The 16,196-nt window shown below is 39.0% G+C and overlaps 1 protein-coding gene across 13 annotated transcripts in view; it reads right to left on the bottom strand.

The window, feature by feature from the left end:
* Positions 1-16,196, bottom strand: part of PUM1 (pumilio RNA binding family member 1) — a 127,832-nt gene that overhangs the window by 61,304 nt on the left and 50,332 nt on the right. For 9 of the 13 annotated variants that reach the window (XM_061184581.1, XM_061184583.1, XM_061184587.1 and 6 more), the window contains 4 exons: positions 13,219-13,327; positions 12,074-12,252; positions 2,317-2,483; positions 56-326 (listed from right to left, as the gene is read on the bottom strand). In XM_061184581.1, the coding sequence (XP_061040564.1) occupies positions 56-326; positions 2,317-2,483; positions 12,074-12,252; positions 13,219-13,327 (726 nt within the window). The remainder of the gene's footprint in view (positions 1-55; positions 327-2,316; positions 2,484-12,073; positions 12,253-13,218; positions 13,328-16,196) is intronic. The other 4 variants (XM_061184590.1, XM_061184592.1, XM_061184591.1 and 1 more) reach the window with 2 other exon arrangements.

Below are 16,196 nucleotides of genomic sequence, written 5' to 3'. Positions count from 1 at the left end.
AATAATGTGCTGGCTGGAGGGAGAGCAGAGAGAGTGACAGAGACACACACAGTACCTGTTGTTGAGAATTGTAGTCAAAAAGTCCCACAGTTGCTGCTGCTGAGTCCACAGGTACCTGCGTGCCTGAATAATCAAACTGAAGAGGCTCCATGCCCACATGTTCCATGGGGTCCAAGGGGACACTCTGGGACTCCATGTTGGAGAAATCCTCCACAGGCTTGGCACCATTGGTGCTGGTCAGCTGGGCTAAACCCTCAGAACCATTCTGGTTTGGACCCAGAAGATCCACTTCATTAGCAGAGTTCTGGCAATTACCAGGGGTACGGCTAAACAGAGAAAGTAAAGGGCATTAAACCTTATTTTGAGTGGGGAGGGACACTACAGCAACCTAAGTTTAAGGACAACGTCCTTGACACAGCTCATTACCAATAGTATTTAAAACTATTTCTACAAAATGACTGGAGACCCTTCTGGTGCTTATATGTTCTATCCTATAAAATTACTCTTCTATTGCTTGCCTCTCCACCACAACCCACCCCTTAAATTTACATTAACTGCTATTAATTTACAATCCCTTTAACCAAGGGGCCCAGATTTGAGGAACACTGGATGAACTGGGAAAAAAATCACTGCCTGTGGCATCCATGAAAACAGAGATCCCAAAATACAGGTAGTAAAATATGCCCCCCAAAAGCAACATCTACTCTTTAAACAGAGTCAATGGACAAAGTAGTTTCTAAGGGGAAATTCCACATCTGAGAATAATTCTATTTCAAAAAAATATTTTTTTAATAGGTGAAAATTTTGTGTGTGTGTATTTCCTGGGTACCACTGGCCACTGATAAAACTGTCTCCCCTTTTCCCCTTCTAAGAAACCAGAAGCAGACCGTTACAAAATAGTACAAAATAAATTCATATCTAGGATAAGCCCCTGCTAAGGAGACAACTCTAAGAATTAAAAGTAATGTGAGGATGTAATTTATCATCCAAACCAGGACACTCCTAAGAGCAAACAAAAGGGCAGTGTTAAGAAATATCCTGGGACACAGGTATAAACAAATACTGTCCTGGGTAATTCAGGACACATGATCACCCTATGTAAAAAGATTACAGGACTGTATTATTCCAATTCAGACTAATGTAGAATAATATTATATTCTAGTCAGGGAGTATAGCCTGTGACTACATTCTAAGCCTAAAAGAAATCTTATCGCTGGAACAAATGAAAGCTCTTGTCGTGTTCCTTGACGCACACACAAACCCTACCACTACCACCTGTCCCGAAGTCAAATACCACAAAACAATGCCACAGGCTGCTTGAGATTCAGGATGGAGAGGCTACCCAAACTCATCTGAAAGACCTTAGATAAATGTTTTTTTCTCTGTCTCAAATTTCTTCCAAAGACTGTAATTCTTTACACTCACAAGATACAAAAGTCAGGTTAGGAAGACTAAACAATTGAACGCTGTTCTACAATGACCTGAAATATATTTTAATTTGACTTTGTAGATTATTAGGATAAGGGGTGGGTGGGCGGGTGGGTGTAGGTACACACATATTAGTTTTAGACTACAATTACATTACTAAAAATTAAATTCTCTTAACTATACATGAGTGACTAAGGAGTTTTAAATTTTTAAAAATCATATACCATCACTAAAGGTTAGCTACATAAATGAAGAATAAACACAGTATCATTTTATTACTGTGCATATTAAAATTATAGGGTAAAACCTGCAAATCAATTACGACCAGAGATGGAATGAGAGGCCTCCATGGAAGGGATATGATTAAGAACAAGTCACTTGAGCTGCATCTCTGGTTCTTCAAAATGAAGAAAATGATACCTAACCTGCCTACCTCAAAGGGAGCTTATGAGTCTCAAGTAAAAGAATGCTTAAGTTCTCAACTGTTTTTCCTTCCACTCTAACATGCCAGAGCCATATGACACACTTCCATTAGTAACCATGATTTCTCCCAAGATAGTGATTTGGGAGAAATCCCAAGGCACCCATCCCAGGTGATTTTGATATTTGAGAATCACTGAAATGATCTTTATGAAATCATCCTGCAAATTACAGAGCTCTATACAAATGGGAAGTCTATTGTTTTGGCAAAACATCAGGCATGGACAAATCTTAGAAAGTTCCACCTTACCAGTTAATTTACAATCTTTGTGGTATGGCCTACACTAGACCCAATAATTAAAAAGGACACATAGGGAGGGAAAAAGAAAACTAAAATCAAAATAAAACTGAATGAGAACAAAAACCCATAACCCCCATTCAAAAATCAGAAGTGTAAAACATACAAACCTAAAATCTTTGACGTCTGCGTCAATCCCATTCTGCACTGGTAAACCATTGGTCTTGTCCATCACATCACCCTCCTCCTTCAAATCTCCTAGCTTATCTCCATCAAACGTACCCTTGTTCTTCTTTTCACCTTTGTCGTTTTCATCACTGTCTGCATCCCTTGGGCCCTGTTTAAAAAATAGCTTCAGCTTCACTAATCATCATCAACTAACAATAGTGGGCAACCACTGTGGACACCAGACTACACTAGATGCTAATTAGAACAGGAGAGTGTCCATGACCTTTCAAGACATTACAATCTAATTAACAGACAACACAGAGGCAGGAACACTGCAGAAAGTCTTGCCAAATGGGGGAGACAGACATACATTTATGTTACAGAGTTTAGGACAGTCTTATCATGCCCAATGTCCCACCACCCCATTTTTTTCCTTTCTACCCAAAGCCCAACCACAACTTTATATCTCTTGGTTCTACTTCTCTGCTCTCAAATCTAACGCTATAGAGTAGCTCAACTCCTAATAAGCCCCAGGAATGGCAGCTAATAGTATAGTTGGAATGTACTAAGCCTACAAAATGAATTTCCTACTTCCACTGCCGATGTAAACTCCTCCCTTACTTCTGAATATTGAGCTAAGTGTGGTCTAACATCATTCCAATTCGATTACTCTATACACTTCATCTTGGGATATATGCCCTGCCAATTTGCACCACCACCACCCCAGTTCCACCCAATATCTCACGGTTTACTGAATCTATAATTCACCAAACATCCTATACTTGACTTTTTTAATCCTTCAAAACATGTTAAACCTAACTATGAAATTCTTTCACAAAGAGTGCTCTAAGAAGTGCTTACCAGTTGCCTTCCACTGCCTGTCCCATACCAGGGACTACATGAGAGCGTGTTAAGCTGAATCATTAATGCAACAGAATTTATCTCTGAAGTGCTTCAGACTACAAAGATTAAAAGACTGGACCTAAAAGAACTGATGTGGTGCCAAGCACACTGATGTCCTGTTTTTTAAGGAAATTAAGTCTGTCTCCTCTTACCAACATTCTAAGTTAAGACATGGACATTTAAAGCAAATATGTCTTGATTTCCAGAAGGAAAAGAAGGTTTGGTATAGTGACTTGACATGGTACAGAAAGCTTTGCAAAACCTTACCCAAGGGTTAAGTAATTTTGCTTTTGTAAAACTAGAGAGAGGTAATCTTGCTTGTCCCCATCACTGACTTCTGGTTTAAGGAAGAAACAAATAGACCTGGACCAAAAGAAAGCTCCTGGTAAAAGGGAAGATCCAGTCAGAAGATGATGAGAACTACTGCACAGCATTTCCAGTCACCACAACCAAATTTCATTGGGGGGGGGCGGATCACAAATGGAAGCTAAAGCAGCAGACGCTCAGTTATGACTGGGTAGGTAGGCCTGCAAATGTAAAATAAAAAGATGCTCTCAAAGTAGTTCTTAGCCATCTCTGGCCCAAAAAGACCAGACTCAGGGACCTTGACGATCTTAGACCTTTCAACTACCAGTGCAAAGCCCATTTTGCTTTCAAAATCATTCTCTGTTCAAATGTGACACAGAAAAAGAAAGATTTCATGGCTAATATGAATAAAGGAACATATACCAGAAGGGATTTAGAAAGGATATATAACTTAGTTTTATGTAGCAGCAAGATGGTAAACTATAGTTTTGGCAGCAAATGAGATATAACTTCTACATCTTCAAAGTATAACACTGTTATTGGTTCAAAAGGAGTAAATGACAGCCAATTAAGCATGACATTGAGATCCCAAACCAGATATGGGAATATGACAGGATTCTAAGGAAAGAAAGAGCTTTCAAAATGTCCATAGATAAAAGCTCCCTCCTCCTACAAAGGTAAAACTGACAGAAGCTATGTACTCATTTTTATATCCCCAGCACTGAATACAGTGCTGGGCAGAAGCTCAAAAAATATGACAAAGAAAACTGAAATGGGGGCTTCCCTGGTGGCGCAGTGGTTGAGAATCTGCCTGCCAATGCAGGGGACACGGGTTCGAGCCCTGGTCTGGGAGGATCCCACATGCCGCGGAGCAACTGGGTCTGTGAGCCACAGCTGCTGAGCCTGCGCGTCTGGAGCCTGTGCTCCGCAACAAGAGAGGCCACGATAGTGAGAGGCCCGCGCACCGCGATGAAGAGTGGCCCCCGCTTGCCGCAACTGGAGAAAGCCCTCGCACAGAAACGACGACCCAACACAGCCAAAAATTAAATTAATTAATTAATTAATTAATTATTTTAAAAAAGAATATAGAGAGAGGAGTCCACAAAGGCGCCAGAAGTCCAGCACATTTATTCTTTAAAAAAAGAAAACTGAAATGACAAAAAAAATCCTGCAAAACTGAACTGATAAAATAAGAAGGATCCTCCCATTATCTTTATCATCAGGTAAGAGTCCAGGAGGTGGTGATAAACAACTGTACCTGAATTAGACACCACTAATGTCAATAATAAAAAAAAGTATTAGAAGGATCATCCCATCCTACCAACACACTTAAGTAATCTCCCATAAATCTACAAATCAAGTCACTGGCTCAGGAGGAGCAGTTCAGCTCCAATTTCTCACAAGGAGTTCAAAAGGTCTACAGGCAAAAATGGGAAGGAAATTTGATACAGCAGCAGTAGGAAGTTTCACCAACAAGCAAGAAATCTGGGTACAGAAGAGACTCACTCACCAAATCAATGTTCTTCATGATCTTTCCCCAGTGACCCTTCACAAGGGCTTGCTGAGTAGCTGCTCCCCTTCTGTAACAGCCAACGGCTCTGGCCTGAACACTTGGTCACTGATACTTACATTCTCAATTTTACTACCAAGGGCAGATTTTCAAAGATATCCCCGGGATGGGCTGGTTTTTGCCCATGTTATACAGTCCATTTATATAAAATATAGCTACCTGGTTTTCTACTCTGACTAGGCTAGTAATGCCTCAGCAGAACAGTAGGTTCCTCCTATTTGACTGTGAGGGACCCAAGGAAGGCTTCCATACTTGATCTGGATAGGTTACAGTGGGTGTTTCCATTTGGTAGAAATTCATGAAGATAAACGTTTATGACTTGTACACGTTTCTGTACATGGTTTTAACAAGTTTTAACAAGTTCAGTAAATCAACAAAAGTTTTAACAAGTTCTGTAAATCAACAAAAGCCCTAAATTAAAATAGTTGACATGAAGTCTGATTTCTGAATGACACCAACAGCACAAGTAGGAAGCTATTCTGTCAAAAGTCTGTTATTAAAAGAGAATACAGAATACAGGGTTCAGGATCATAAAAATGGTCTCTTAGAAATCTGGGGAACCTAGAGAGAGAGAAGAATAAGGGTATAAATGGGCTGGTATGTTTTATGGGATTTTAAAGTTTTTTTTAATGTGTAAGATAAAGTATTCCTTTAGAAAATACTAACCCAGATTGCACAGAACCTACACTCTATCTCAAGTGCTAACACTTACTGGACTTTGGACAGGTCATTAAACCTGAGTCTTAAGTTTCCTTTTCTATAAAACAGGGTTCATTTTGTTTAAAACAGAGTAGTTATAAACATCAATGAAATGATGCATATGCAAAAGTTTATTATAAAGTATAAACCATTTTATACAAATAGAATACTAGTAAAAACTATGCACTGGGATAGTATTTCTTATATAACATTATCTGTGATATTAAGATTAAAAATCTTCAATGCTCCCAATTAAGTGGTTTAACTCAAACAAAAGAGTATAGCCAATCTGGCCCTCCCAGAGACACTGTCATTTTCACAATGCAGAGTGGCTCTATTGTTGGTGTTGAACATCACAATCTTTTTAAAACTTTGCAAGTGTCTGGGCTTTCTCCCAGAGATTCTGATTTAATTGGTCTGTAGAAGCTCCCACAAATGTTTTTAAAAGTTTCTCTTCCAATAAGCACTCACAATTGAGAACCACTAAAATTAAGTCCAAATTAAGTATCCTAAAGGCAAGGGGTATGTTTTGCTTTTTTGTCACATATTACCTAGCATATATTAATATTAAAAAAGTCTATTGACTAAATGAAATAAAAAACAAAGAAGGATTAATAGCATCCTTTTGTTGTAGGCTCCCTTTAGATAAATTACAATTCAAAACTGTAACCCAAATTCAGGCCTCAGAGAGTGCTCAAAATGCAAAGAGGCCAAGCCCAATCAAAATCTCTAGAGTAGGGCCAAGGAGGGTTCTTGAGAGATCAGATCCCAGATCTACACAGAGATGGAACAATACGTTCTGTTGCTAGATATCAAAGAACTGAGAGGAGAGCAGACAGAAAGAAGAACCATGTGCAGTGGGGATCACAGTCCTTCCAGCCGTGGCTCAGCTTCCTCAAAAGCCTCACATAACAGGGGGAATATTTCAGGGAATATCTATTAATTCTGAATGAAGTCAGAGAAATGAGAACTTAATTTTTCCTCCTATTGCAGAGATCTCACCACAAAGCTCCATATGGCAGAAGTCACATTCAATGAGATTAGTCATTTTCTTCCCTTTTTTTCTAAAACAATATTTTTGTGTATTTGCTTGACACTCGAGTCCTAAAGCCATAACATTAACTAAAATATTGGTTTCTCCTGTGTACACTTCTCGGTTTTTCACAAAATGCCCCCAAAAAACCAAAATGTCAATTTTCTTTGAAGTTCAGCAGCTCAGTAGCTCCACTAGTAATAAAAAATTTCAAATATTAAAAAAAATGAGTAAAAGTTTGAAATTACTAGTCATGTGAATTACTTTTAAATTAACATATTAAATATAATCATATTGTGAGAAACGAATAAACAAACCAAAGTAGCATATACCTCAGTAAAAAGCAATATAGCTAAGAACTGAAATTAGAACAAAGTTTGAATTCAGGTCCCACCACTTCCCTTCTAACCCTCATTTTCCTCATCTATAAATTCATAGGGACAACATCAACCTCAAAGGGTTGTTGTTTCAGGTATTAAATAAGGCAATTCATGAATGTGCAATTCCTTTTAAAAGATTATTTTAAATATTTTGTCTAATTTTCACATTTTTCCCACTGCCTTTCTCAGACACACCCACCCTCACCTCCACTTCCCCTAAAGCTTCAAATTTGCTGGATAGCTTATGTTTCCCCCCCTGGAATGACTATGGCTTTAATTATTAAACCCTCTGTCCCATTGACTTTTCTGAAATATCTGTACAGAATCAAGCCACCACCAATTATTACATTTCATCAAATCTGAGACACCATCAATTTATAAGACATACCATCATTTTATGTGTTGCTAAAAAGGAAACACTGGCAGTTAAACTATATCATTTGAAAAACGCATCCCAATTTCAAAATGAACAAAAGTGGGGAGGTGTGCACTTTAGAAACAGTGGAATATGGAATATACCAGGCGCTGTGTATATGATCACCCAATTCCTGGTATGCAAAAAGGTAAGAAGAGTGTTCCCCTCTGCTGTGGTACCACCATATCCAGGAGGAAAAAGAGACGAAAACCAAAAAAGGTTTTCTGAAAGTTGTGCTTTTTTAACTTTTTATTTAGTCAGTGTCTAAAAGCTTGACATAGCAAAGCAGAGCACATAGATTTCTTGTTCAAAGGAAGGTCAAATCTGAAGGGGCTCCAACCTGAGATAAAAGTTTCTGAATTTGATCTGTTATCTTCCAAGAAAATTATAAAGCAGTATTTATCTAACTTTAATTTTATACAAATCACCTGTGGGTCTTGTCAAAATGCAGACTTTGATTCAATAAAGTCTGGAGTAGAATCTGAGAGTCTGCCTTTCTAATAAGCTCCCAGGTGCTGATAATTTTACTGGTCCAAGGACTTTGTGGAGCAAGATTTTATAAGGCTTACACAGCATTTTCATATATATTACATAGCCATATGAATTAGACTTTGTGCAAATGAGGAAATTAAGGTCCAGTTGAGACTCAAACCCCTACATTACACTCCACAAAGTTTTTAAACAAAAATCAATTAAAGTGGCATTGGCTGCCTGAAACAAATGCAGTGGAGACTAGAAAAGCAAGTCATCAATTTTGTGACCTAAGTGAATTGCCTTGAGTGTGCAAGCATCCTCCAGGTCAGAAAGCAGCCAGTCTCTACAAATAAGCAGAAAGGTCTTCCCAAGATATTTTTTCTAAAAGTCTTTCTTCTGCAAATTTAGGGTGGCTTTCACCTTAACTGAAGTTTACGATGGTCTTCTCATTTACCTAGGAACCATAAACCAGAAAGGTAGAAATGACGATCCACTTTTCTGACTGGCTAGGCTTCAATCTATGTGATGATCAGCTGGTATTTCAAAAGACCAATAGCAGGGTCCTTGGATGGGTAATTTCACCCAGTGGCCTCAAAACACAGTAGTTACATATGATTGTGTAACCACCCAGAACCATGCTTTGTTTTGTTTTGGGGTGTTTGGGGGGATAGGTAAGGGGACCTGTCTTTTTCCACGAATCAATAAAATAAAGGATATAAAAAGGAAATAAATTAAAAGACTTGACTCTGACTTAACTGGTATTCTGAGTTTTCCCATTATTCTGAAAACTGCTACCCTGAAGTTTCTGATCCATACTCGGAATACTATCAAAAATTTACAGTGGGTGCTGAGAACAAAACACTGCTGTTGGATTCTTTTCATCAGCCTGCAAGTACTCTTATCTCAGAAGCCAAAACAACTAAGCTGAGTCCATTTGTACACTCAAAATGAACCTCAGAAAGGCTCGGGAAAGCTAGACAAAGAGTTAAATACCTTCATTCAAGCTTTAACTGTAAAACCACCTTACTGAAAATGGAAAACCACTGCAAATGAGTAATTACTTTAGTTCTAAACCCCTTTAACTGAAAAGTTAATCAGAGTCTGGCTTATCTGTTGTCAGTATCTGAGAATAGCCCCTTAGTACTTGATTTGAGGTCTACATTCATTATGCCATCAGCGGTGATGTTTTTAGCTCTCAGGGGATTAAAATGCGGCTTCTCCATGGCTTAGTGGAGGTAATGTTGGTACAGCCACCCCAAAAAGAAAAACATCTGAGTGCTCTGATCCATAAACCATCAATTACTACTCTTTAGAACAATTAACTACAAGAAGCAGATATTCTGCCTTCCTTGGCCTCTGAACTCAGCACTCTGAATGACAAACTAGATTTATTAAAAAAAAAAAAAAAAAAAGGCCCACCTCTTCCCATAAGATCAGCAGGATACAACCAAAAAGCTCATAAAGCAGTTCACTGATCCTCAGTTCTCCATCCACCAAAAGATTAGACGTGCCAATGTGATGGACTGACGTCACTAATCAGTCTTCCTGTATCACCATTTAGGTGCAACTCAAGTCAAAATACGGGATAATAGGATAATATTTCATTACCCACAACCTTCCTTCTGAAAAGTTGGAACACAGATTTGGAGAATTTTCATTTATCGTTATGCAAACCTCAGCAGCTCAGTAAAGCAGATGCTTTTTAGAGAGTTCAATTTTCTGACCTCTATCCTGAGTTCCTCTATCCTGAGTTCTTCCAACTTTCTCTGGTGACAATACTAAAAATCACCAATCTCTCAAGACAATTAAGGATAGGCGCCACCTTTACAAAATCAAATAAGATACTGAATACAAAAGATACAGCCTCGTTACAGATTAATGAAATAACTGTTTAAAAAGATAAAAACAGGAAAAAAAATAATAAGTCAGCCCCAGTGTTTTACCTTTCTCCTAATTCTAATTATTTTTCTTCTTCCTACAAACTTCTCAGTAACCCAGGCACATGCCTGGTGGCTAATGCCCAAGACTTAGAAGCTGGTCACACATTATAGAGAATTCATGGCAAGAGACATACAGGTTCCAGTTCACCACAGTAATGACTTACCTATGCACGACACTAACTTTTCTCCTTTAGTAAATAACTAAAAGTTATAGGCAGAAGTTGGAAGGCAGCACTTCCTCTGAGGAATCTGCACTCTTGAGATGAGGGAAGTGTGAGGTAAGAAAAAGAGGTGAGCTGGGGATAAACTGAAAGGAGAGAAGAAGTAACACCATTCTTCCCATGAGACAACAGGCAAATGATCATTTTGCCTGATCCCATTCCTCACATCCAAAGGGTAGATCTTGTTCTTCCCAAGTAGCCTCCTGGGAAGGTTCAAATACAAGAAGTCTTTTCCAATCTGATCTACAAGCCACTAAACCTGACCTAAGCCTCTGCAGGGTCAAAAGACCCAGAAGTAATCAGGTCAGCTTTGGAACAGCTACCACGCAAGACTCAGACAAAAGCCCCAGTTTAGTCCCTTGATCTTCCTGAACGTAATTATACAAATGAACGATCCTGTTCTGGCTAAATTTCTCAAACCAAATTTCTAGATGTGGAGCTGGGAGAAATCCAAACCAGCCTCTTAAATAAGTTCATTTCGCACCCCCACCCCCCATTTTTTTGGTGGAATCAAAAGCTCCGGCCACGTGTCAAGTGTCAACGTCAGCTGAAGCATCCATCATCTTTGATGTGCCTAGAATAAAGCTAACTCCATGGGAATTCTGGTTACCCTGGATGCCACCTGTTATCTTCCCGCCAAGCAAGTCAACAATCGTTCATTTCATGTCCACTAACGTATTAAAGAATTGAACTTGACACTTGAGAAAGCTGCACCAAAAATGTACTACTGTAACTCTAGAGAAGTTTCAAGTGGAACTGGGAAAATAGGACCAAGCCTCTGATACCTAGCAACAGATGTCTAACAATAAAAACACTGACAACAAATGCTATCAAGATAAAAGAATGTAAGATAGTTGTAAAGGCAAAGTTATTATTATGATTTGGGGGAAAGAAGGTCTCTTAAAATGATTGCCAACCAGTAGTATTAGCCCAAAAAGACTTCAGGGAGAAAGTGCTTTGAAAAGGTACAAAACAAGTCGGGAGAAAAGGAAGGAAGAAAGATTCAGGGTGCCTTTCACGGCCTGCCTAGCTGTGACTTGGAATATAAAACCAGTCACAGAATACAAAATGAAGAAGACTCAAACAGAAATACATCTTAAGACTTCTAGATCTAGAAAGTCAATGGTATAAGAAAGAACTAGTTTTGAGAAAGGCTATCAAAGATGCTTGAGGAAGACTGCTTAAGACTTAAAAAGGGAAGAGGCTGTAGACAGAGAAGCTGCTCTAGCTACAATTTAGCATCAGAGAGGTCAATGGTGATGAATCTGAAAAAAACTGAAATACAGAATTAACAGAACTTCTAATTTCCTGACAGCCTGGGTATAAGAAGCAAAGCTATTCAAAGAGGGCCAAAGATCATTCCATAATTAAAGCCTAGCTAGCAAAAACAAGAATGACCCCACATATCTGATCCATTTTAAGGATCCTAGGGTATTGGCAAATCACTCTCTCAGATCTATTCCCTATTGACATCCGCCTTCAGCTTTGTGTTAATTCCTTTTCTTTTTATTTTTGTTTGTTTGTTTTAAACTAAAAATGGTGTTTTCTGGCAGGCCAATGAACTGCGATCTAGATTTCAGTCCTTACCTCACATTACTATCAATGAGTCCCAAAAAAACATCATTTCTCTATTTTTAAAAAGTTTAGTTTACATCTCCTGCTGTGTTTGCTGAAATCTAATTGCAATAAAAGTGTTTTTTAAAACCCTGCACTTAGTGCTGTGAATATCTAAGGAAACTAAACAGGCATGTTTTGCTTTAGGGGAAAGGGGAAAGAGAGAGAGAGAGAGATAGGAACAAGTTCCTCAAGCCAACTTACAAATCCTCCTTTTCTTAGACAGGAATCGCCCGGGGATGAGCTCAACACATATTCCACCATGCTAACGCCTAGTCCCCCACTCTCCGACCGTGGGGACAGTACAGAATTGACCTCACTGTTCACATGGAAACTCTGACCAGGTCTTCTCTGCACCATGATTGGCTGGGAAACTGAATGATCTACAAAAAAGATACACAAGCATGATACAGTGCAGCCAGAGGCTCAAACAAATTATGAGTGATGTCTCATGGATAAACCAATGACTGGGAATCAGGAAACCTGCCATGGTCAGTTGAGCCAAAACCTCCTATTGTGTTTTCCCTAAGTATAATATTCTACATAAGCTAAGGAAACGGAACACACCCCTCATATATCCAGGATAGCAGAGCAATACAGCAGTTCACATAACTGGTTTATCTAGCTAAGTGGATAAATTAATGTTTACCCCTTTCAAGTAGCAGAATTTCTTTTTAATATATTTTATTGGCAATGTTACTGAAACAAAATGTGATCTTACTGCCCTTTTTAAAACAACATAATTTGATCTTTTCTGATGACCACTGTCATCTGAGGTTCCATTCTTATATTGCTGTAACACAGCACATCAGCTTTTGAATTTTCTGTCTCCTTCCTCCCTATCAACTGTCATTTCTTTCTGCTGTCGGTATGTCTGCCTCTACAAGTTCTCCCCATCCCTTTCTTCAGGGGTAGTCAGTCAGAAGAGCGTCCATGCCCAGTGACTTATTTGGCCCAAACCACATTTATAGATAGATCACCCCATACACAGTACACAGGGGCAACGGGAGGAGAAAGAAACATGAACTTCAAATGGCAGGCATGGATTTTCTAATTCCAAGTATGCTGACAGCAGTACAGAACAAGAAGTTGTAGCTGAAATTATGGTCATTTCAAATAAGACCATTCCCCTGTGGCTAGCACTTCAGTAAAATATTGAAGACCTGATTTTGTGTTAATTATGTTTTAATAAATTACATCATATAAGCTCCTTCATGGCAATTATACCACAGGACAGGACATTGCTTGACATGCTTGTCACTGATGTAAAATTCACAACTTGCCAATTGCTGAGGAAAGGAGCTCTAAGACAGGCATAAATCACAGTACAGATGCTAGATCTAGATTACCTGATGTTCCCCAGGCACTGTCTCGCCATTGATCACCCAGGAATATTCCTTTTGGTCCATCTTTGCTGGATTCATCTGTTTCCCAAAACTTTTTACCTGGCAAGAGCTGCTGCAAATTAAAAATAATAGATGCTTTTAAAGAATTCATAAAGGATGAAAGTACAGCAGTCAACACTTTCTTTTAGACAAGGGTACTGAAGATGCTCATGTGCCCTGAAGGTCTTTAATCACAGTGTTCTGACTCCGCAGATTGTGGTCAGAGCACTACTATATGTTTGGTAAAAGTCACAAAGAGGCCTAATGCAAGGGGGGCTACAGATCAACCCATCACAACAGAGGCTCAGCTTAAATATCTAGAATTATTCACTTAATCTATGCCAAGATTTTTAAAAGGCGGGGGTGTGGGGGGGGGGGATTCACACTAGACCTATCAGCTAACTGCTAAGAAGATTCTTACTGAAAAAGAAAGTACCTACAACTATTAAAAGGCTACTTCTGCCTACATGTATACTAAGGGGCCCTACAAAGTTACTCAAGCTGTGGCATGAACTCAGACCCCAGCTATGGGACACCAGAGGCAAAACTCACCTCCTTCATACACAGAGATTCTGTTTAACTAAAACACTTTCAACACCACAAAGAAAAAACTAAAACAAACCAAAAACAAAAACAAAAAAAACTTCCCAACCACAACATTAACCTGTTCCAAGATTTTGGAAAGACAGAACAGCTATTCCCCCATTACTGGAAGGGAAATAAAAATCTCCTCACCTCAGTTAATCTTAAGAATACTTAGTAATGCCATTATAGAGACTTCACAAAACATTCCACACCTCATAAAAATGCAGGCATCACTAGCTTTAAATTAGCTTCAACCAAAGAAATGCAAACTACCCATTCAAGCAAAACACAGTACAGTTTTGCACAAGATCAAAGCATTAGTGACCTGTTACAAAGTAAATTTCCACTAGAATCCCATCATTCTTCGTTCTGGTTATCAGCTTTACTCACTAAAATGTCCCTCTTATTTCTTCTAATTATGTTTTCACTTCAGCTGCTACTAGTCAGACAAGAAACTCAGAAGTTTGAGATAGTACACTGCTTTTGAGCATAAAAGAACGCTCCTGAAGAGTTGAATTTCTCAGAGGAACAGAAAAAAAAACCAGAAAGTACAAAACATTTGCTCTCCTCCTTGACAATAAAGGTTTACCTTTTCTATTTATAACCCATAACCCAATGATAATGAAGAAATATCTCAACTTTGCGCTCACTAAAATGAATCTCAGCTTTCCAACCTAAATTCTGGGTTTCTCGACATCAATTTATTCTAGCTCTATAAAACTATCTGGTGGACATGGGTTACTACCTGGAGCAAAGCAGTTTCCCTTGTACTTTTTTCCCCTAACTTGTTATTTTCTAGTCCAACAAGGTCATGACAAAAGACACATTTCGGTCTGACACTTAATTGCACAGACGCATTGGTTTACTTGAAGATGAGCAGTTACAAGCCATCAATTCCTAATATGCCTCTAGGGTTCATTCTCTGAGAGAAGCAAGGACACAGCTGGTCTGTTAACTTGAGGAGGAGGGAGAAGGGGTGGGAGGGAGAGCCCAGACCATAGCTAGGCAGTGGAGTCAGGAAGCCCTGGACTAGACAACTTTGATGTGTCATAGGACAAACTGCAGGACTGCCCTGGGCCTCGTTCTCTTTGCATTGATGAAGGAAATATTTTTCAGGTTGCTGTGATGATTAGAGATGTTGCTGATGTGGGCCTAACACAATGCCCACCACGCAGGAGGTTCTCAATAAATGTATTCAGTGGCATTACACCAAGGCAAAACAGCTGTAAACCACAGATGGGACCCTGAAAATTAATGTGTACTAACGCACAAGTCTAGAATTCTTGCCTTTGAACTTATTTTTCTCCTCTTAATCTCAAAAATGCCCTCCTATAAGATTACAAATAGAATTTCTTTCCCTATTGGTTGTACCCTTTCCAACTAACATTCTGATTTTTCTCCTGTATTTTGTAGGGAGTGTAAGCAAACAGGAGTCCGCATCAACTTCTCCTCTGTGTACCAGAAGAAAGAATGTCAGCACAAGGGACACCTCACTTGTTGGTTAACTTTAGTCTCCATATACTGGAAAGAGAGCAAAGATGATCAAATATATTCATTATGGTGCTCATCCCTCTCGACACAAATTTGGAAATCTTTATTCAAAACTCAAGCTTCTCTAAGCCACCAGCCTCCATGTGCAAATATAGTCTGTCCATAATTTGTCAAATTGCTTAGTGAAAGCAGCAGCCCTTGAACTCAAGGCTTCAAAAATGACTTCTAAGATCTTGTCATCTTTCCTCATAGCTTGCCAGGTTGTCGCAACATGCAAAGCCAGAAAAAGCAGGTCCATATATAAGCAAGGCTGTTTCCAGGCCAAATTCTCTCAAAAGGAAACAATAATGCAACAAACATGTAGAAAGGTACTAAAAAGTGGAGACTGTACTTCAAAGTAGTAATAGATGCAACAAATCTCAAAGGAATAGTCATCCCTCGGTATCCATGGGGGGTTGGTTCCAGGAGCCTCCTTGGATACCAAAATCCTCAGACGCTCAAGTCCCTTATATAAAATGACGTAGTACAATGCATACAGTACACACTGAAAAATTCAAGACCCTAGTCAGATACCAAGAGGAAATGGTGTCTTCCACTATTAACAGTATGTATAAATATAAATCCTAAATAGATGCTAGGAGCAGCCCCCAAAGTACTAAAACCCCATATGCTTTGGCAAAGTAACCAAGAAGATCAATTAACTATTATTAATGAAAACAGCAGGGACTGAAAAGGCAAGTCTGTAAGAGAGAAAAAGGAAGTGGTAGAAGAAGGTGGTAGCAAGCCAATTCTGGGAGGAAAAAAGGCAGAACCTATGGTTTGCAAGAGTGCTCTGCAAATGAAGAAAAGTAAACTACTGTATCAAG

Source organism: Eubalaena glacialis, chromosome 3 (assembly GCF_028564815.1).
Source record: "Eubalaena glacialis isolate mEubGla1 chromosome 3, mEubGla1.1.hap2.+ XY, whole genome shotgun sequence".
Taxonomy (NCBI): Eukaryota; Metazoa; Chordata; class Mammalia; order Artiodactyla; family Balaenidae; genus Eubalaena; species Eubalaena glacialis.
The sequence above is the reverse complement of the archived record's forward strand: the minus strand, read 5'-3'. Positions and strand labels throughout refer to the sequence as shown.